General features: G+C 36.4%; 1 protein-coding gene across 3 annotated transcripts; it reads right to left on the reverse strand.

Moving 5' to 3' along the window:
• Positions 1-1,085: 1,085 nt before the first annotated feature.
• On the reverse strand, positions 1,086-21,364 carry tnfaip2a (tumor necrosis factor, alpha-induced protein 2a). Of its 3 annotated transcripts, none has more exons than XM_053614485.1 (12): positions 20,648-21,361; positions 14,963-15,142; positions 14,166-14,808; positions 13,943-14,057; positions 12,815-12,937; positions 12,179-12,273; positions 11,567-11,659; positions 11,175-11,298; positions 6,630-6,755; positions 5,821-5,976; positions 3,463-3,584; positions 1,086-1,866 (listed from the first exon to the last, which is right to left on the reverse strand). In XM_053614485.1, exons 1-12 carry the CDS (start codon positions 20,697-20,699, stop codon positions 1,692-1,694), a joined length of 2,004 nt encoding a protein of 667 aa, XP_053470460.1. In that variant the 5' UTR covers positions 20,700-21,361; the 3' UTR covers positions 1,086-1,691. The 3 variants fall into 3 exon arrangements, with proteins under 3 accessions (XP_053470460.1, XP_053470461.1, XP_053470462.1); XM_053614486.1 differs by lacking the exon at positions 20,648-21,361 and adding an exon at positions 20,490-20,533; XM_053614487.1 differs by lacking the exons at positions 1,086-1,866; positions 3,463-3,584 and adding an exon at positions 3,593-4,207 and having other exon boundaries at positions 20,648-21,364.
• Positions 21,365-22,183: the final 819 nt, after the last annotated feature.

The raw sequence follows: 22,183 nt of genomic DNA on the forward strand, positions 1-22,183 counted from the left end.
AAGCCATCAGAGGTTATTGAAGTGTAAACGTTCAGTGTTAGTTCAAGAGGTTTAACAAAAATATTAAACTGTTTAGGGATTACAGTGGTTTGTTCACAGAGTCCCTCCATTTGCACAGGCTCAAAAGTAATTGGGCAAATTAAAATATTTATAAATATTAGGTTTCATTTTAATACATGGATGCCAATCCTTTGCAGTTAATGACTGCCTGAAGTCTGGAACTCTTGGACATCATTAAAATGTTCAGTTGCTTTGCCAGGCCTTTACTGCAGCTGCCTTTAGTTGCTGCTTTTTTGTGGGTCTAAAGTGTTTGCAATCTCTTTGGGATCTGCTGTATATTAAGAGCTGCTGCTTTCCAAGAAATCACATGGTTTCTGACTCTGCTAAGCCTCAGCACCCTACTCCACTGTTATACATTTTACTGCCTGAAGAGACATCACTTAATCTGTAATATACAGTAGATAGTAAGGATGGGCAATTTTATCGTTTGCGATATGCCAGTAGAAATTCTCCCCACAGTAAGAATGAGTCTTCCCGCGATAATAACGATAAAGCCGAGTTGATGACGTATTTCTGTGTGCGACGGCCTGCAACCCATTCGCAGCTTACGTGCAGAGCGAAAACAAGCACAGCGGAAGGCGGACGTGAAGCTGAGGAGTTTATCTCTAAAAGAGGAGCTACCTCTACAATCTGGAACTGGTTTGGTTACAGAAAAACAGTTTTATTTTTACATCAGTGTTTGTGTTTCTGAAGCTCACAAGATCACAGCTATCACTGGTCACACAGACACACACACAGACACACAAATCTAGGGACAGATTAGTGTAGCCAATCCACTTACTGGCATGTTTTTGGCAGGTGGGAGGAAACCCACAGATACAGGGAGAACATGTGAAACTGCATCTTCTATATCTTCCCACCAAATTAACATGTTGTTGGATCCTTATTTTTAATCAATGACGAGATAGATAAATATATCTTATATATATATATATATATATATATATATATATATATATATATATATATATATATATATATAATATGGACTTATATTTATGTACAACACACCACACACTGTAAAATGTAAAAAGAAGGAAACTTTAATTCATGAAAATACTAAATGTAAATACATAAATGCATACATCAAACAAATGAACTTTTGGACCGATTACTTATAACAAGGCTACCTATCAAGCCTGATGCATCTTATCTGCACTTTAAATGTGGCCACACAGTACATTAAAAACACTAAATGCATAAATAATATCTGAATAGAGGTTGCCCATAGGGTCGTTCCCTCTCTATTTTCACTACACACACACATTCTAACAAAAATATTCCCTTAATTGGTGTTTGTGGTGAAAAGTGCTGTCTAACACTCCAAAATCTTTCATAGGTGTTCAGTTGGTTTGAAATCTGGTGTATGACTTACACCATTTTCATACTCAACAAACCATTCACATGAGACACACAATCCCTAGTGTCACTATTTACAGTCTTACATAACAGCAGACATGAAATGTTATATGATTACATAATGTCCCTTAAACATGTTTCTCTTAACTAGGATAGTGAGGCTGGCATATAAATAATGACCCCACATATTAAAGCCGGTTTAATAGTTGATAATTACCAATAACACTGCTTTGCATTAGTAACTTCTGAAGCTACAGTGAACTGATTATACTTTACTGAGAAAACACAGCCATTAACTTCCTTTTTACTGGCACTTTACAGAAGAAAGCTGTTGTGGGCCCAGCGTTCAGTGAATCCCTGTTCTCAGTCAGGCTCTTTTTGATGTTGCGCACATCTGCTTTGGAGACATTTGCCTTCAAGTTCAGGAGTGCAAGGACTTGGCATTCACTGTTAACAGAAACCATGGAAAATGTGGTTATTGTGGATCATTTCTCAATAAGGAATACATAGTCTCATTTTAATTCAGAGTAGTGCAAGAAGTTTGTTTTCTGTTGCCAATTTTTGATTAAAACATTTATCACTCCTAATGTCATCGAACTGAATCCTGATGGAAAATAAGGGTTTAAAAGCTGTTTCTCAGTGGGGTGAAAAAGCAGGTATAATATTTGCGGTAGGATTTTATACATGATTACAAAATACATCCACAAATCATCTTTTCCACCCCAAAGAAAGTGTTTCAAATCACCTGAACACCTGACAAATGAGCTCTGAATAAATATAACACAGGATTTATTTTCTTATGTGTTCCTGTGTAAAGAACTTGAATATTTTATAGGACATAGCTGAGAGTGAATTATGTAGGTATTATGAAAGATGTTAGAACATAATATGTGGCCATTTTTAATTTTCCTGGGCGGGGGATGGGGGTGATTACCTCTAAGTATTGGCATTGCAAAACCACCATATATATATATATATATATATATATATATATATATATATATATATATATATATAAAGGTTTAATAAAGACAACCATCTTTGTGTCATGGCACACAAATTTTGGCTATACAGCTGTTGATACAGCTGTTTTATTCAATATCTGTAGCTCCTTAGAACAAAAATTCTCATATCTGAACAATTTTGCAGATTTAAAAATGAGTATCTTAGAGAGGTAGAGTCTTTCAGAAGTAAAGATGGGCATAGGTTCACCAATCTGCGAAAAACTGCATCTACAATTTGTGGAACAATTTCAGAATAATGTTCCTCAACGGAAAATTGCGAAGACTATAAATATCTCATCATCTACAGTACGTAATATCAAAAGATTCTGAGAATCTGAAGAAATTTCTGGGTGCAAGGGACAAGGGTGAAAATCAATATTGCATGCCCGTGATCTTCAGGCCCTCAGGCGGCATGATTCTGTAATGCAAATGACTGCAGGGGCTCAGAAAAACCTCCATAACTCACTGCCTGTGAACACAGTTCACCGTGCCATCCACAAATGCTGGTTAAAGCTCTATCATGCAAAGAAGAAGCCATATGTGAACATGATCCAGAAATGCCGCCATCTTCTCTGGGCCAAAGCTCATTTAAAATGGACTGAGGCAAAGTGGAAAACTCTTCTGTGGTCAGACAAATCGAAATTTGAAATTCTTTTTCATGTGCTACTGTCGTGCTATTGTAGCTTGGCAGTGCTTGTAAAAAAAAGTGAGTGAATGAATGAATGATTGATATAGTAATTAACTTTTCTCACTCACTCACTTTCAGTAACTTCTTTATCCTGGAAAGGGTTGTGGTGGCTCCAGAGCCTATTATCTGGGCATGGTCAAGAGTACACCTATATTTAAATTAGCTTAGCCTACTGTCATGTTTTAGGACATTGGAAGGAAACCAGAGAACCAGGAGGAAACCTGCTACGGATATATATATATATTTTTTTTTTTACGTTACTCATATATGACTGTTGGTTACTTCATATAACACTGGTTAGGATTTATGTGCCTTGTTATCAATTTAATTCAGAGCACCTTGTACACTCACCTGATGTCAGGGTAGGTTCTGGCCAGTGTAACTATCTCAAGCTGAAGTGCTCCTGGGTCCTGCAGCATCAACACATCTGACAATTTGGTTAAAATACTGGAAAGCCATTTTTCTTCAGATCCCTGTGGGAACAGAGTAGCAGTCTGCTCATGTAATCATCTATTTGTGTAAAAATCAATGTAATTAAACTTTTACATTTAAACAATTACATTTTGCTAAATGTCATCCTCAAGCATGTACAGGGCTTTTGTCTGTCCATAAATTTTGCTTAAAAAGATATCCAAGACATGTTTGACTCTGAAACTGCAAGGCTAACATTACTCACAAGTAAGAAATGCTTATAGCCACCAGGATATGCAGACTGACAAACTTTCAAACTGTGTTCTGTTAAATAATCTCAAATAGATTTGCTTGTGTGGTTTCTGACACTATATGACAAACTGTTTTCCATAAAAAGACAAAAGGTACTTTGTATAGCTAAAAAAACAAAAAACAGCCATCTTAAACCCAGACTCCATGCAAACCTCAGACAGAAATAAGAAGTGTGGCCAGAAGATTTTAACAATTGAACTATATCTCTGAGCTCATGTGTGTGGAAGACGTCAAGCAGCGCTTATCTCTGAGTGTGTTAGTATGAGCAGCAGTTCGAAAAATGCAGTTAGCTGGCTTCATGTGTCCTGGACGAAGCATGTGTTAGCCCTCACCCTCCCCGGTTGCTAGCTGTTGTATGATATTGTAGAACTGCCTGGTGGGCCAAGACCAAATTAAGGAAAAAAAGGGGAGGAATGGTTCAGTTTGATTTATACACTGCTGTACAATATGGTACATCCATACCAATACATTTTCCATACCAATTTTCCTACACAGGGTCACAGGGGAGCCTGGAGTCTATCCAAGGGAACTCGGCAACACCCTGTACAAAGTGCCAACCTATCGCAGGGCACAATCACAGACACATTCACACACTACGGACAATTTGGAAATGCCAGTCAGGCTACAATACATGTCTCTGGACTGGGGAGGAAACTGGAAGGCCCCTGGAGGAAACCCCTGAAGCGCAGAGATAACATGAAAACTCTGCGCACACAGGGCAGAGGCAGGATGTGAACCCACAACCCCAGAGATATGAGGCAAGCATGCTGACCACTATACCACTTTCAAACCAAACAATATGTTAAGAGCGAAGTGTGTAATACTCTCACAGCTCCAGTGAACGTCTAAAAAAAAAAAAAAAAGCCAAATTCAGACACCAAACCTACTGTACAACTTGACATATTAACATCACTGGGTAAGTGAAAAATGATGCACGGCTCATTTTGTTTTAAGGATACAATGTATTGTATTGCTATAAAATTCATAGGAGATGGCTTTAATAAGTGGGAAATCTATTTCTAATGACACCGTTATTATTTACAGTTAAGCACAACATCTATCATACACAAGTTTTTTTACTCTGTATGTCTTTAAATATTAAAGGGGTGCACACTGTCACGTATCAAGAAACTCTGGACTCCACTTCCCATCAGCCACTGCACTGCTCTAGTTGTCACATGACCACCTGCACCTGATTCACGTTTTGGTTAATGAGCACTCATGTGTATATATAGTCCTGGTCTGCACTATGTGCTTGTCTTTCGTTGTCTTAGACTCTGGTTGTTTATGTCTTGGTGTTTTGTTTCATGCCACAGTGTTATTCCACGTTGTCTTAGTGTCTTTGTTTCTTAGTACGTTTATTTCAATAAATGTCATTATCTGCACTTGCTTCTGGCTCAACCTCGATTCGTGACACACATAGTATTTCCCCCTCTAATTAGCTTGGGGAAAACCCACCATAAAATATTTTCTGTTTCACTGTAGCATCTTTCAGATGTGTCATACATTGGGGTTGTGAACAGAGTGAGGGGGGATTAAGTGGTTAAAGGTGGAGAGATGGGAGGGATTCAGGAAACTCGAGTGCTTGAGAATGCATTTCTTTGTGCTTTCTCTTTGGACAACTTAAATCTTTTGCGAAGTTTTTGTCCAAAGATGACAAGAAAACAAAAAGAATATTCAAATCCTCTAAATGTACACTTTCATTTTTAAACTGGATAATATGCTTTTAGAGGAATAACTGAATAATAAGTTAGAACCTTGGGTGGGGTTATAACTTCATGTTTATAGTATTCCAGATGTGCAGACTGCAGTGGTAAACAGATGCTTAAAATATAATCTGGTTAAACAGAGAGGCATGCATAGGAGTGTGTGTACTGTTTTACTCCCACTGTGACCAGAAAACAAGATTTTGACAATGTAGGACACAAAAATGTCATTTACTTTAAAAACTTTGGAAGTCAGTCTATTTATATATTACATACTTACAATTGTGATGAACAGTGAGTTTATTCTCACATTGTCTTCACACAGAAAGCTTGCAGCTGCCTCCTGGTCATCCTTGTCTTTTAGTTTCAGTTTCCCCTTTAACATCCTCTTCACATATTCAATCATCACCTCAGAATGCAGCTGACTGAACAGTTCCTACACACGCGCGCACACACACACACACACACACACACACACACAATTCAATAAAATTGTATTTGTATAGTGCTTTTTACAATGATCATTGTCTCAAAGCAGCTTTACAGAAATACATAAAAACAGGATACAGATTTTAAGTGTGTGGATTTATCCCTATTGAGCAAGCCAGAAAAACTCCCTAAGATGATATGAGGAAGAAACCTTGAGAGGAACCAGACTCAGAAGGGAACCCGTCCTCATCTGGGTAACAAAGGATAGTGCGAAAGTAAAAGAAAGTGCATTATGGTTTGTACATTAAGTCTTTGTTGAACTAGTCCACTGTTCAAAGGAGACCTGAGTGCAAAACTGCATGTGATAATTCCAGTCTCAAGGCCATAGCAGCAACCGTAGTCCCAGCAACCACAGTGAGAATGTCCATGTGGAATTGAGGTCCAAAACTATTTCATGGTACTTCAAGCTGTACCATCCTAAGCAATCTCCAGGCTGTAGCCTCCAGGTGATGAGAGCTCACACACACATTCAGATTTTTTTTTCACTGCGTACATGCTACGTGCTACAAAGCTTTTATCACCATTGAAATAATCTTTTTGTGTTTTTTTTATGTTATCCAAAACTGTTACTAGATCTGTTTAATAGAGTTTCTAACTGACCTTCATGCAGGCAGACTGTATATCTGAGAAAGGCCGGACCATTTCGTCCACAATCCTTAGTAGATCTCCAATAATCGTATGACTTTCTGAAAACCAGGCTGGAGTCCACAGCTTACGATACTGCACCTGTGAGGAAATAATTCAGCTAATAAGAATTGTTCTTTTTTTAATGATTTTATTCAGTTCATACAGTCAAGCATAATTCGTTCCAGAAACGTGCTCGTAATCCAAAGCACTCGTATATCAAAGCAAATTTCCCCATAAGAAATAATGGAAACTCAGATGATTCGTTCCAAAACCCAAAAATATTCATATACATAATAATGATTAACACAAAATACCATTTTATATTTTTATTATTTAAATTTAATATAAAGTAATCGAATTTATTAATTATTGTGTAGGACGACTTTCACTGTTACTAATGGAATCACTGCTATCTGTTGGCTCGCCGGAATCTTTTTCTTTTTGTACAACATTAACAAGGAACCTATCCAATGACACTTGCTTTTGCCTCTTTTTAAGGATTTCGCGGAAATATGACATTGCATTGTCGTTAAACAGATTCATCGCTCACACTGCTACAGTCTTACTCGAGTGGTGCTTTTCTACAAAATTTTGCACTGTTTCCCACATTTTACACACCTCCCTAATCTCATTTGAAGTGAGGGATTTCTCCGTCTTTTTCTCCTCCCTGATCCATGGGCTGGAGTAATGGAGTGGTGTTGGGAGGAAGGAACTTGACCTTAATGAACTCAAATTCCTAACCAGCAAGACTTTGAGTGGAAAAAGGAAAAAGCTCTAAAAGGTATTTCTTCACTGCAGGACCGAAGACCTCGTTGATCCACTCAACGAACAAGATATGAGTGACCCAAGCCTTGCTGTTGGACCTCCACATAACGTTTAACTGGCTCTTCTGCACCTTGCATTTCTTGAAGGCTCGTGGATTCTCGGAATGATACACGAGCAGGGGCTTGACTTTGAAATCACCGCTTGCATTAGCACAAAACAAGAGGGTGAGACGGTCTTTCATGGGCTTGTGACCAGGCATTGCATTCTCTTCTTCTGTAATGTAGGTCCTCTTTGGCATCTTTTTCCAAAAAAGCCCCGTGTCATCGCAGTTAAAAACTTGTTGCGGCAGGTAACACTCGTAAACCATGAGCTTCTGGAACTCGGCAAAAAAAAAAACGTATACGTACTACTCGTATTGCAAGACCTCGCTCGTATATCAAGTTAAAATTTATTTAAAATTTTTGCTCGTCTTGCACAACACTCGTAAACCAAGTTACTCGCAATCCAAGGTTTGACTGTACTTTTATTCAAGAATAAATTATTGAAACTGAGAGATGTTTGCTTTTGAGTGTTTCAGAAAACATTGGATGAAGTTCAAATACATCTGAATTTAATCTCCACACTTGACTGTCTTTGTTTTTTAAACTGCTCTCACAGCATGCATTTTATCTCATTGGAAACACATACAGTATGCTCCTAGCACACCGTGTTAATTGTTGTCAGCCCTTCATATTGAAAGATTTTTAACAATTATATTTTTCCTATATTTTATTTTATATATATTCTAGTCCTTAAAGTATTATTCTTTTTACTGATTCGAGTAAACAATAGACTTTCTGAGTGTGAATATTAATGTAATCTTTTTAGAGATGATCTGTATTAGGTTTTCATAAGTGATTAAATAAAAATGGTGCTTGACAATTCATCCAGACATTTAGACTGTATGATAAGAGTAAAATCTGGTGGATCCTCTGGCCACCCCAAAAAGCTCCATTGCACCATTTTACGATTAATTGTACATAAAATTGTGTTGTATATTTCACAAAGATTGTATCACTTTGTATCAGTTATGATGGATTATTCCACGCTGTGATGGTCAGATAATAAAAGGAAAACATTGAATGAATGGACAGGAGAAAATACATTTCAGTGAAACTGAGTAACATGTGTTTGTGTCTGAGGTAAAGATGTTATTTATGGTATTCTCAAAAACGGCATAAGGTACAAAGATAAACAGCACAAAATTAAAACTTGAAATAATATGAACTGTTAACAGTTTTTGAGGAAAGGATGGACCAATAGAGTCCATCCTTTGCCAAAAGTTGTCCTTTCCAATAGTTTGTTTTTACTACCATCTAATTTGCCAATTTCCAACTACTAGCTAGCTCGCCCCTATTGCACAACAGTTAGCTACTGAGGAGGCTCCTTTGAGACTGTCATGTATCAGGAAACTCTGGACTCCAGTTCCCATCAGCCACTGCAGTGCACTACATGTCACATGACCACCTGCACTGATTCACGTTCTGTTAATGAGCACTCTTGTGTATATATAGTCATTGTCTGCACTGTTTCTCTGTCTTTCGTTGTCTTAGACTTCTGTCTTCTATGTCACAGTGTTTTGTTTTATGCCATGGTGTTATGCCAAGTTGTCTTCGTGTCTTTGTTTTGTTGTTTAATTGTTTAATAAACGTTAATATATCTGCGATTGCTTCTGCCTCAACCTCGGTACGTGACACATTCGTGACATTTGGACACGTGCATTTGTTATGCTTTGTTATATCTCCTCCCTGTTCCGTCATTGGCTATGGTGTCACGTGTGTCTGAATTGCCCTCAGCCGTCAGCCATTACGAGGCTGATTATGTATGTATATATACCGCGCGCCTCCCAGCACACGGCGCGGAATATTATAGTAGATTAGTTTAGATTCCTTACGATAGATAACCACAGTCACAGTTCATGTTTCATGTTTCATGTTTAGGTTCGTCTGTTTAGTTCACGCTGGTTTCTCGGCTCCCAGTCCCGCGCTATTGTTCATGTTTCTTGTTTTGTTTCTTGACCCTGTATTTCCGTGACCATGACCTTGATTCCTGCCTCGCCCCTTTATGCCTGTTTGCCGATCGCCTGAACTTTTCATGTTACTGGATTACGTTTGTGGTTTACATTAGCAACTTTATTGTTGCACCACATAGGAGCTACAGCTAAATTTGTATTCATTTTAGAACTCAGATAGATCAGATTTAACTGAATTGGGAGATTTAATCTGCTAATCTTTATCAAAAAAAAAAAATTGAAAAAATAATTAAAAACTGAAAAGATGATGTGTTTCAGTGAAATTTGTGAAATTAATAATTTTTGTTAAATTTGTGAAATTATATATTTTGTTAAAAATAATAAAAGTAAAATAAAAGAAAGAAAACGCTTAACGATGCCCAAGCATTTTTAATAGTTTGCCTGTCCAGGTCTCTGCACTCAGATTAGAGATTCGTGGTCCTTCTTTTACAGTGTGATTATAAACAAAATGAAAGACTAATGAGCTGATAAAAATACACATCTGCTTATTCTGATTCACATTTACAAGTTAAAAGTTGACACTGAGATTGCAGTCTTATAATAGGAAATACTTGATGAATTTCACTATATTTGAGATATTTCCTCTTGAAACTGATGAATAAAAAAAAAACTGTTGGTGGAACTTATAAAGTCATGTGAAAAAAGTAAATACACCCCATGGAAATTGTTGGCTTTTTTTATTTATTTATTTATTTATTTATTTTTACATATATGGACAAGTTAACATTTGATCCTCTTTGAAACAGCGCTCCCTTTGTTATTGAGGTGTGTGGTGTCATCATACCAATATCTAAAGAGGCCTACTGTACGGCCTTCAGAAAAAAATGTTGTGGATGCCTATGAGTCTGGCAAGGGATTTAAAAAATCTCCAAATAATTTGAAATACATCATTCCACTGTAAGGAAAATCATCTACAATGGCACAGATTTCAAATAACTGCCAATTTGTCCAGGACTGGCCATCCCAGCAAATTCAGCCCAAGAGCAGACAGATGCAAAAACAAGTCTCCAAGATTTAATTGCAGGATCTGCTAGTAAGTCTTGCAACTGTTGGTGTCAAAGTGCACGCTTCTACAATCAGAAAGAGATTGCACAAATTTGCTATGTTAACCTGCATGGGAGGCATGCCAGGAAAAAGCCTTTGCAAGACTACAGTTTGCCAATGAGCATATTGGCAAAGACCAGGCCTTTGGAATAAAGTGCTCTGGACAGAAGAATCAAAGATTTGTTTGGCCATAGTAACAGCAGACATGCTTGTCGCAGACCAAAGACAGCTTTTCAGGAGAAGCACCTCATACCAACTGTGAAGCACGGTAGTGGAAATGTTATGGTTTGGGGTTGCTTCGCTGCCTCAGGGACTGGACAGCCTGCATTAATTTATTCAACTATGAATTCTGCATCATATCAAAGAGTGCTTGAAGATAATCTGAGGCCATCTGTCTGAAAGCTGAAGTTGAACCAAAAGTGGACCTTTCAACAGGATAATGATCATAAGCATACTAGCAAATGTTTGCTTGTCCAAATATGTCAAAAAAAGTCAACAATTTCCATGGGGTGTACTTATTTTTTCAAATGGCTGTATATACTCATTTTACAGTCAGATGTGACTGTATTCAACTTGAATAAGGACCACTTACTTAAAAATGCTTCATGGTCTAGGCTAGATGACTTAATTGTAGATACCTTGAGCTCCTTGTGTATGGGGTTGAGGAAATAACTGTGACAGGAGTCTCTCATCTCTGATATAATGGACAGCAAGGCTTCTTTCACTTCATCTGATAGATCCTTGTGTTTTTCGATATACTCCCTGTAGATACACAGTCACTGTCTATGACAACTGAGCAACATCTTTGACATTCCAATATTTTTGCAAACATCTTGATGTTCATTCCTTCATTCATTCATTCATTTTCTCATCTTTTCTTTCTTGAAATTTTTACATCACAATACATTGTGAAATGATTTTGCATATGTCTATGTACAATAAGAAATGTTGGAAAGTAAGGATAAAACTAACTTATATGTACTGTATTAACATATGACCAAATGTGTATTATTATGTGTCATAATCTCACCGTAACTGCTTGATGCTAACCATATTGGCTTTCAGGATGTCAGGGATAGTGGTGTGCTTTCCTTTGATAAGTTCAATTATGGATTTCTTATAGCTGTCAAAGGAGACAATATTTTTATTTAAATATTTCATTTTTCACATACAGCACATGCTACTGGAAAGTCCAGGTTCAGTAATATATAGATATAACAGTTGCAATATGGTATTAAGTATTAAGAGTAGATATATAGTACAATGTATTATACAGTATTTCTATGAAATGGAAATTTCATTTCTTTTCAAAATTCCTTTTCTCAGGACAATAAATCGAGTCACTGCTGGCTTTTGCATACATATTTTCAATTGTTAGGGAGAAGAGACATTTCTATATTTGCTGTACAGAAATGGTCAATGGTAATACTACAAGTACAATTACAAAAAAAAAGTATTATACTACATACCGTTAAATACAAATGGTAAGCAAACTGTACTGTTAAACAGCAGAAAACTCTATTGTTAAATTGCCCAAGCATTAAATGCATAGGCTGGGATTGGGGATTGAGTATTAAACATACTGCTCTAAACATAGAGCTGTTAACACAGTACTTAAATGTGACAGTATCATTTTGTGTACCTCATTAGGAAACTGTCCAGCTGAAGCAGAATTCTCTGAGCATTATCTCTGTTACCCAGAATATCCATAGTTTCTTTCACGGCTCCATCAATAATCTGCAAACAAGAGGTTAAACAATTTATATGACACATGGTTCAGGCAAGAAGAAATATATTTTGTAGCTAACTAAAAGACAACTACACTGCAAAAAAGCATATTGTAGCAAGTAAAAATATTTGAATATAGGCAAATTCAACTAATATTTCTCTTTATTGTTTTTTTTGGTTGTTTTTTTGGTTGCTTTACAAATATAAGATTATTAAACCTATTTCTAGATATTTATTTGACTCATTTCAAGCTTGAAATTGTCTTATTCCTCTGACAGGTAATTTAGCTTATTTCAAGCATGTATTTCTAGAAAGCAATTCAATAAGACAATTTTAAGCTTGAAATTTGTATCTGTATCTTAATTATCTTAGTATAGTATTTGTTAACAATAATCTTATAATGAAAAATATTAGATAACATTTTCTTTATTCATGATATTTTCACTTGCAAAGATATCAATACAAAAATAAAGAACTGAATCTGTTATATGCCACAAACATAAGTCATATAGGTCTTGAACAAAATGTGTGAGCCCAGTATTGTTCATACCGGTATGACATCCAAAGCAAGATTAGAGAAGTAGCACCCATCAATGAGCTCAGGTTTATTACTCGTCTGCCAAATTTCCTCCTCTTTTTTAAGAGCATTGGACAACCATGTCCTGACCTCCACCTATAAACAAGATATACAAAATTACCATAAAATATGATAACCATTCAGAAAAATCTGACATAATTGTGTATTAATTGAGTAATTGAGTATTTTTTTATGTTTTTCTAGCCTTATAGACTTATTTTGCATATGTTAAAAGTTTGGACACACCTGTCCATAGAGGGTATTGTTCATAGAGCCTTTCTTCCTTTTTTACTTTTCACCTATTTGTTTGTGTCCTCTGTAATGGACATGTAGGGCAGCTTGTTATTGCAGCTCTCCTTTTACTCATTTGAGAATAATTTAACATGTTATTAATTTCACATAGTAACAGATGATCACACTGGACTTAGTTACAGGATGACGACGTATCTTTTACTTATTTACTGGATGACTGTTTATGTGTGACTTAGATACAGGGTGACAAAGAATTTTTATCCCTAGTAAAATGGTCAAATGTTCGGGGGTTAATATTCATACCTTTAATTCATTTTAAATTGTCCTACTCTCTAATACAGTGGACATACAAAAAAATATGTAAAAAGTCTCAGTTGTAAGATTTTTAAATACTAAATATATATTAAATACCAAAAAAACATAAACTGGAAGATAACTTTTTATACCAGTTCTTAGGAGGATAATAATGGCGATATTAACATTCTGAAATAAATTCTGAACAATATTTCTGATGAAGCTTTGCAAACTCTTGGCATCTCTGAGGCATCAACCTGCCTCATGAGGGAGCTTCACCCAGGATGTTTTTCTTAAAGTTCCCAAATAAAATGAGCACTTACTGACTGTGTTTCCTATTTGTTTTAAGCAAAAACAACTTATTAAAAAAATATTTTGTATGAGAAATATATTTATATTCAAGGGCGTTAACACTTTTTGTCTTAAAAGTCAATATCAACTCTAAGCTTTTATCAAAATGTCTTTGAGACAATAAAAATATGTATTCAATTTGGTGTGTCCAGACTTTGCACATGTCATTATAAGTATTGAAAATCTTTTATCATTTTGCATCACCTCTTTGTGTGACAGATACTGCTCCTCCAGTGACTTACGATATTCCTCAGGTAACAAAGCTCCTAATGATTTAGTGTTGATGTGTGGCACCAGTTCATCCTGTTGCAAAATATCCCTGAAAAATTATCATCACATATGTAAATCTGGGCTGTTCTCTACTCGAAGGAGTGTGCAAATAAAATAAAGATTTTTACACTTGAAGCACCATGAGCATGTCCCTTACTTTGGATAATAACCATGAATCCAACATAGTATGTAGATGCAATCTTGTAATTCAAGGTTGGTTCGAGCAAACTCCAGCAGTTTTGTGGAGAAAGCTTGATGGTACAGCTGAACATACATGTTGAAAATGTCGAAATCTGATGTGTAGCATGGCAGCACATCTCTGGCAACATGGAGCAGGTCCTTTTGAATGCGCATGCCCATCCGACACACTTCTCTCTTCAGGGAGGTGGACAGCTTGTCTGCCCCATTCTCTTCTTCATTTGTTTGAAGCAGCCGTACCTGCACTACCTCCTTGAGCAAAGCATCATGGATCTCTCTGCATTTTAGGGGCCTCCAACATGGATGCTTCTCTTCTTCTTTTTTCTCCCACTGCCTGTCTTGTTCCTCTTGCTGACATATAGCCTGCACAGCACTCCTCAGTTTCTCCTGATTCTCCTTGTTGAAGGAATCATGGACAGCCATCCTTAGATGAAGCATCAAAGTTTCATAGTCCTTCTGCAAACCGTCCTCTTCATCCTCAATGCAAATCCCTTCCTTATCTGATGATTTTGGCCTGAAGAGGTGCTCTTCCTGTGCTAAAAGTTGCTGGGAAGCTTTTGCCAAATGATTCTGTGCTACATTCTGGTTGAAATCCAAGTTTTCTGGGATATCAGAAAGAACATAAGAATATTTTAATGCCACAATGTTTGATCCATAATCTGTACTGAATTCATTTTCCAAAAGAGCACAGCAAATTAGTTATGATACTATTAAATCACCAAATATCTTTAGTGGAAGAAAATCCATTAGATGTACCTGGAGTGTCCACTGTGTCAGTTTTTTGGGGGGTTTTGGTTTTATTTTTGTGTAATATTTTTGGAAGTTTTAGCTTATTTTTGGGTTTCTCCTGTGCTGGGCCTCCACTGAAGGACTTCTCAGATTGCTGTTCAACCATGGTAGTGCATACGGAGTCATTGTTGTGAGCTTCTACTTCATCTGTAAAAATACAATTCATGAACCAACAGTCAGTCCGGTGAGCTGTCAAATATGTAGCATATTTTAGTAAAATAAGAACAATATGACCTCTAAAATGAAATGTTTACTATAGAAGAAACAACTTATTATGAATCCTGTATGTTTATCAATCTGTTGATTATTTAGGCTATAGTTTAATATCAACCAATTTATCCTTGTATTTATTCAGTTACAGAATACAAAACAGATATTTGACATTCAGTGGTCACTATGGTACTGTCTCCATAGAAACATTGTGTCAGCTCCCTGAAAGAGAAATGTGATGATAAACAGTTTATTTGTAACTTTACATAATAAATCCCAAAACCCTAAAAAGCCTGCAGTGGAATTATTGCTTTATGTTTACAGATTCCAGATAAACAAACAGTGATGGAAGAGCGACCATTTAGATTTTGTTTATGTGAGAGGTTAAATAAAGAGTGGGAGTGCAGGAAACACTGCGTGTGTGTGTGCGTGCGTATGTGTGTGTATTCAACATTTACTTATGATCAAATTGATGTCATATCAGCCAAACACAACAGAAGCTTCCAAACCTACTACAACATCCAGTTTCACAAAATGTTGGATTTGCTAATGCCCTATAAATTATACACTGGTATAATATCCCTGGCAATAAAATAGACACAGTAAATTTTAGACATAATGGTGCTACATTAGGTTGTTTCCATATTAGGATTTTAATGATAGTGTTTTTTGTCAAATGTTGCCATTGTAAATGCACTCATATGTACACTATATGGCCAAAAGTTTGCAGACACTTGACCACCCCACCCTTGTGTGGTTCTTCCCCAAACTGTGGCAACAAAGTTGGAAGCACACAATTGTATATGATAGCTTTGTATACTGCAGCATTACAATTTCTCTTCACTGGAACTGAGAGGCTCAAACATGTTCCAGCATGACAATGCCCTGTGCACAAACCAAGCACAGGGGCACAACCTTGGTGTGAAAGAAACTGAATGTTCTGCACAGAACCTTCACCTCGACATATATATACACAGTCCAGTTAAATACAGTATGCTAAATGTAAGACTCCAAAATTTACATTAAAGATCCAACCTTCAAGTTGGCCTGTCTTAATAAAACAAAACTGTTTTTATTTTATTTTGTATTTCTATTTCTAGTTTCCTTGATGAGATTGCAGATTTACTTTAAATCGCATAAAAGTAGAGTAATACATTTGCTAAATTAAAAAGTTCATTTCATGCGTGAAAAATGTACTATTTCTTTAGTTTTATTTTAACACAGTGGGGCTCATGTATCAGTCTTTTAGTATAGTTGTAAATGTTTTTGTAAGCTAAACCAAACGATTTAGACGGATCTAAATCTAAAAAGTTTCTACCAGATTTATAAAAGTTTCTTTGTACGCATGTGCGTATGTTGATGAATGCCAATCACCAATAAATTGCAAAGCACACAAAAAGCCCAGCCCACCCTCTTCATAGCTCAAATACATAGTTGAAAATGACACAATTCCAAGTTCCAACGTCCCACTTCCAATGTAAGTCAAATGCAGTGTAAGTCACATATCTGAATGGTGAAGAGCACTCTTTTTATGCTCAGTTCTTTCTATTGGTAGAGTATGTTTCAAACAGAGTGACTGTTGTTGTTAATCAATTGCCCATTGATTGCTGTATTTGGGATTCCTGATGACTCAGTTCCATTGAGCTCGACAAAAAAGGATGTTATTGCTTTCACATCCCTATAGCAAGACGTTCCCTACTGTTGCATTGGAAGTCTGCAAAATACCCATCTATCTCCCAGTGGCTAAAGGACATGATGTTTTTTCTAAAACTCGAGAAAATAAGGTATACGATTAAGGGTTGTACGGACAAGTTTTTTTTTTATAAATGGCATCCCTTTATCGTATACTTTATGGAGTTACAGACACTTCCCACTTAAATTTTTGTGCCTGTTGTTGGGTCTTACAATATCTATATAACCAGCGATAGTTATTGGGTAGCCATGATGAGCCGTGGGGAAGTACTTTTAATTGTGTTTTCCTTTGTTAGTATAAAAAGAAAAAAAAAACCTGTGAATGTTTACTGCTGTGTGTTGCTCAATTTGTTTTTGTTTTTCTTCTCAATGGAATATTTGGGAAAGGGAGGGGAGGAGAGAAGAAAAAAGGTGATGTTCAGCAGACATGTTTGGTAGACGTGTTCAGCAGAAATGTTCAGCAGAAACGTTTAGTTCAGCAGAAATGTTCAGCAGAAATGTTTAGTTCAGCAGAAATGTCCAGCAGAAATGTTCAGCAGAAATGTTCGGCAGAAATGTTTAGTTCAGCAGAAATGTTCAGCAGAAATGTTCAACAGAAATGTTCAGCAGAAATGTTCAGCAGAAATGTTCAGTAGAAATGTTTAGTTCAGCAGAAATGTTCAGCAGAAATGTACAGCAGAAATGTTCAATAAAAATGAAACTGGAAAAAAAAGAGTGACTGGCTAATCTTACTACTTAAATAAACAGGATGTTCACATCATTTATTTTAAAGTAACAACTTTGTCAATTTTAATATTAAACCAAATTATTATTATTATTATTATTATTATTATTATTATTATTATTATTACTTCTAGCAAGGAAGCAGATTTTTCATCTTTCTTTTATGGTGTTTCAATTTGATAATGTGTTATATCAGTTAGCTAATTAACAAGCTAGCTTAGGCATCGATATACAGCAACGAGCAATGAGTGAATTTACTGGTTATCCTCTCCTAATAATGGCAATGCCAACACTTTGGGTCCACCACAACCCTCACCAGGATTAAGTGGTTACTGAAGATGAATTAATGAATAGCTAATTTTAGGACCAAAAATGAACTATGAAAAAAATCTACCTGGGTAAATTAAGCAAAATACTTTGGGGAAAATTAAATTAGGAAGATGATTTTATTTTTCATTAATTATTTAATAATAATAATAATAATAATAATAATAATAATAATAATTTATATAGTGCCTTGGTGATTGGCATTCATCATCATACGCACATGCAGACAAAGAAACTTTTGTAAATCTAGTAGAAACTTCTTAGATTTATTGCTTCTGTGAGCTATAGACCTAACTTTTAAGATACTGTATACCAGGGGTGTCCAATCTTATTCACAAAGGGTCGGTGTGGGTGCAGGTTTTCTTTCCAAACAAGCAGGAGCCACACCACAATCCACTGAAACACAAGCTCAACTGATTAAACAGGTAGAAACAGGTGTGGCTCCTGCTTGGTTGGAATGAAAACTTGCACCTACACCTTGGATTGCAGATAATAAAAGACATCCCTGCTGTATACACTTCTATCTAGGATATTAATAGCTGCTTATTAAACTTCAACCAGTGTACAGTTAGGAAATTAAATCTATTTTAAAGCAGGCTTATTAGAATACGTTAAAGCCAGAATGATGGCAAATATATTTTCCAGAGTCGTCCAAATGTTGCATTTTATAGTCCGTAAACTCTTCTACTATTTAAAGCGCCGGTGATCTACAGTTCTGCTGTTGTATAACAGAACTGATGTTATTGAAAATCACCTTCTGATATGAAAATGCAATTATTGTAATCAACACACATTCTCTGTAATAATAATAATAATAATAATAATAATAATAATTAGGGTGTGACGTCACAGCGCACTCCACATATGCTATCGCCTCATCTTGTAATTACAATTTTGATTAATGTTTAGGAATAAGTATTTTTTATATATTTATTTTTCTAGCTATGTTTATTATACATAAGTGTACATTTTATTTTTGTCTACAAAGCCCCTATAAATAAATATTATCTGGATACCTCTATATATAATGTGAATGTGATAATCTAATAATATATATATATTTTTTTTTAAACCCACACCTCGTGTGGTAATGGAAAAAAAGCCTGGAAAGACCCAGACACCTCCCTGTTCAGTCTTTGTTAGCAAAACGCTAGCCCGCTAACTGTGTATATTTTCCTCCTCAAACAGCGAACAATATAGTCAATGTTTTAGATTTACCAAGCGTATATTTCGGTATGTTGACTGTTCTAGAGCAAGCACTTGTATGCACGTGGTATTTAACTCATTTAACGGGCAGACGTGCTACTTTCTGTTTTCTCTGATGCAATTCGCAGCCATGTTGTTTTGACGTCACTCGCTAACCATGTAACCGGATTGGAGCTGGTATGTGGGAACATTACTCCGAGATGTCCAGTAGGGGCGGGGGGTGGGGGTGTTGGTTTGCAATTGGATGGAGGTTGGGTTATGGGAAGCCAAACAACTCAAAAGCTGGTCCAAACTGAGCTACACAGAAGAACCGCGCTGTGAGAACCAAATGCCTGCGTGATCCACTGAGTAGCACGGCACAGGCGGGTTTTAATTCTACCCAAAATACTACCCTAACAAACTTGGGCACACAGCAGAAAACGGTTTAGGAACAGAAGAAAACTCTTCAGACTTCAGAGGTCTCACTGAAGTGTATTCATGTTTAGATTTTTATCTTTAAAATGCATGGCTGTAAGTAATCAAATAATATAATAAAATATAATAACCCATTTAGTTTCTACCAGTTTATGTCTCGTGGCTCGCGCTGGGAGGTCCAAACTGGTCCACGCAGTGCAGTTAAAACCCGCCCGCTCCACGCTGCCCAGTGGCTTGCGCAGGGATTTGGTCCGCGCTGCGCGGTTCTTCTGTCGAACTCGGTTTGGATCAACTTTCGAGTTGTTTGGCTTCCCATAGTTAAGAATCTCAAATTGCGGCCATACACTGGTTAAAACTACAGCACTCCATTATAAAAATATCCCCACGGAGCCCTGTATACCTGATTGTTTTTTTCCAGAGAAAAATTGAACGAAAACGTTTCGTAATATATAGGATTGTAGGTAGGTCACTATCTTTCCCTGAATAGGTATAAATGAATGTAATCATTGTGGGGCGTTTATTTAAGAAATGGAAGAGCGAAGCACGAATATGGAGCAAATATTTTCATAGAAAAGCTATTGAACTGAATGCGTTTACTGCATCAGCCGCACCTCGTGTGTCATAGTATAGGCATCTGCTCGATACATACAAAACTGCATAGTGGAGTATGTTAGAACAACAGTAAAATAATATTTGATACATATTTTATATTATATGACATTTCTATGTCTACAGTACATATACAGCTGCATTCAATTGCTACACATAAAAAAAAAAATAAAGGTAGAATAATGACATTTGGGCATTTAGATTATTCTCTACATTGTTTGCCTAATAATAATAATAATAATAATAGGGATGTAACATCAGGCTTTGATAATTACAATAATTGAGTCTTTAATACAAATTACTTTCACCATACTTGCAGTTTTTTGTCATTTCATTGCCTCTTGACATAGCACAACTGTTTAAGAAATAACAACGATTGAATCATTTGCTCACAATTATGATCACTTTTAAAGGTAGATGACTAGAAGCAATGCAAATACTTGCTGTTGGTTAAATAAAGATTTTCCTGACCTTTACTTGTCTTCCGAAGGTTTACTGTGGGAAGATGGAAGGTCTTCATCATGATTAATCCAGATTTTTTATTATTTCCTGAAGCTCTTCTCTGAGTTAATGCAGTCTTTTCTCTATGCTGTGTGGGACTGCCTCATATTGTCATGCATTATATAACGGGTGGCCACTGCCTTGGTCTTGTCATCATGGAGGCGTGAGTTGTGGAAATTACCACGAAGGCAGGGAGTAAGCTCTTTCAGTTTCATTTTCCCTTGTTTTTACTTTCCCATAAATTATTCTAAGCCTGTGGTCACCAACCCTGGATCTCAACCCTGGAAATCAGCTTTCCTTTCAAGTTCAGACACCTCAGAAGACGTGTACTAACAAGCACAAGCTTTCCATGCTTTACAATGTGTCACAATTTTGTGCAGGGTGTTTTCTGGAGTCTAATGATAGACAGCGTAGCTTAAAATAGATTAAATGAAATATTTCTAAAGTCATGTTTAAGAAAGACAGCATACTGTAAAGGAACACCTGAAATCGGAGTTAATCTACTGCCAGTGGATCATGATAACCGGTGATATAGGCATATGTGGTATGCTACTGATTTTGCCTAGTGCAGTATTTTGAATGGACGTATCGGCGACGCTATATAGAATAACGAATGTGACAGCACGAGCATGACCCTTTTATCACAATTAGCACCGTTTGACTCTGTAATATACAGTTGTAAAAGAGAAATGACTCATAATCTGTTATCACCCAGAAGAAAATGGGTTTCTACTTTCATGCTGATACTGGTTTCTCTAAAGCTTTCTTACTAATCTTTACTCAGGAAGTTTTCCCTTACCAAGGTTACCTCTGGCTTGCTCATTTGGGATCTAAAACTATATCCAGATTTCTGTAAAGTTGCTTTGTGATAATGTGCACTGTTAAAAGCTCTATGTAAATAAAATATTTTAAAAATCACTCATCCATTTACCCCGCTTTGTGCCCAATGCTCCCTGGGATTGGCTCCAGGTTCCCCCACGACCCTGAAGGAGGAGTAAGCGGTAGAAGATGGATGGATGGATGGATGGACTCATCCATTTATAGGTTGTTGTTAACCTGGGCAAACCATATCTTTATAAACCTTGCTTTGTGTTCAAAGGCATTGTCATGCTGGAACAGATTGCAGCTTGGCATCTTAGTCCCAGTGATGGGAAATCTTAATGTTACAGCATACAAAGACATTTCAGACAATTCTGTGTACTTTGTAGCAAGGCCTCATTTTGAAGAAGGCCAACATGTGGATGTAAATGTCAGGTGTCTACATACTTTTGCTATATAGTCAACTTGCAGCATCAATATATTATTTTCTGCCATAGGTTTGGTACAGTTTGAATCTTTAGTATGTGTACTTATGGAACAGTGTAACTTTGTAAAGAGTTGAGAGTGCACTTTGATAGTGGGTGACAGTGTGTGTTACAGTGGGGTAATAATGAACTTTTGGAATCACAATAAGCATATTATGAATTATCTGAGTAAAACAACATGTACCTTACATTAGTTCATGTG

This window comes from Ictalurus furcatus, chromosome 25 (assembly GCF_023375685.1).
Source record: "Ictalurus furcatus strain D&B chromosome 25, Billie_1.0, whole genome shotgun sequence".
Lineage (NCBI taxonomy): Eukaryota > Metazoa > Chordata > Actinopteri > Siluriformes > Ictaluridae > Ictalurus > Ictalurus furcatus.

Excerpts from the sequence above, each read along its gene's own strand:
- tnfaip2a (XM_053614485.1), bottom strand. The coding sequence starts at position 20,699 with ATGATGAAGACCTTCCATCTTCCCACAGTAAACCTTCGGAAGACAAGT. Across the intron at positions 11,660-12,178 it reads CTGGACAGTTTCCTAATGAG|CTATAAGAAATCCATAATTG; the intron begins GTACACAAAATG and ends CTCCTTTGACAG. Across the intron at positions 3,585-5,820 it reads ACTCACTGTTCATCACAATT|GGATCTGAAGAAAAATGGCT; the intron begins GTAAGTATGTAA and ends CTGTTCCCACAG.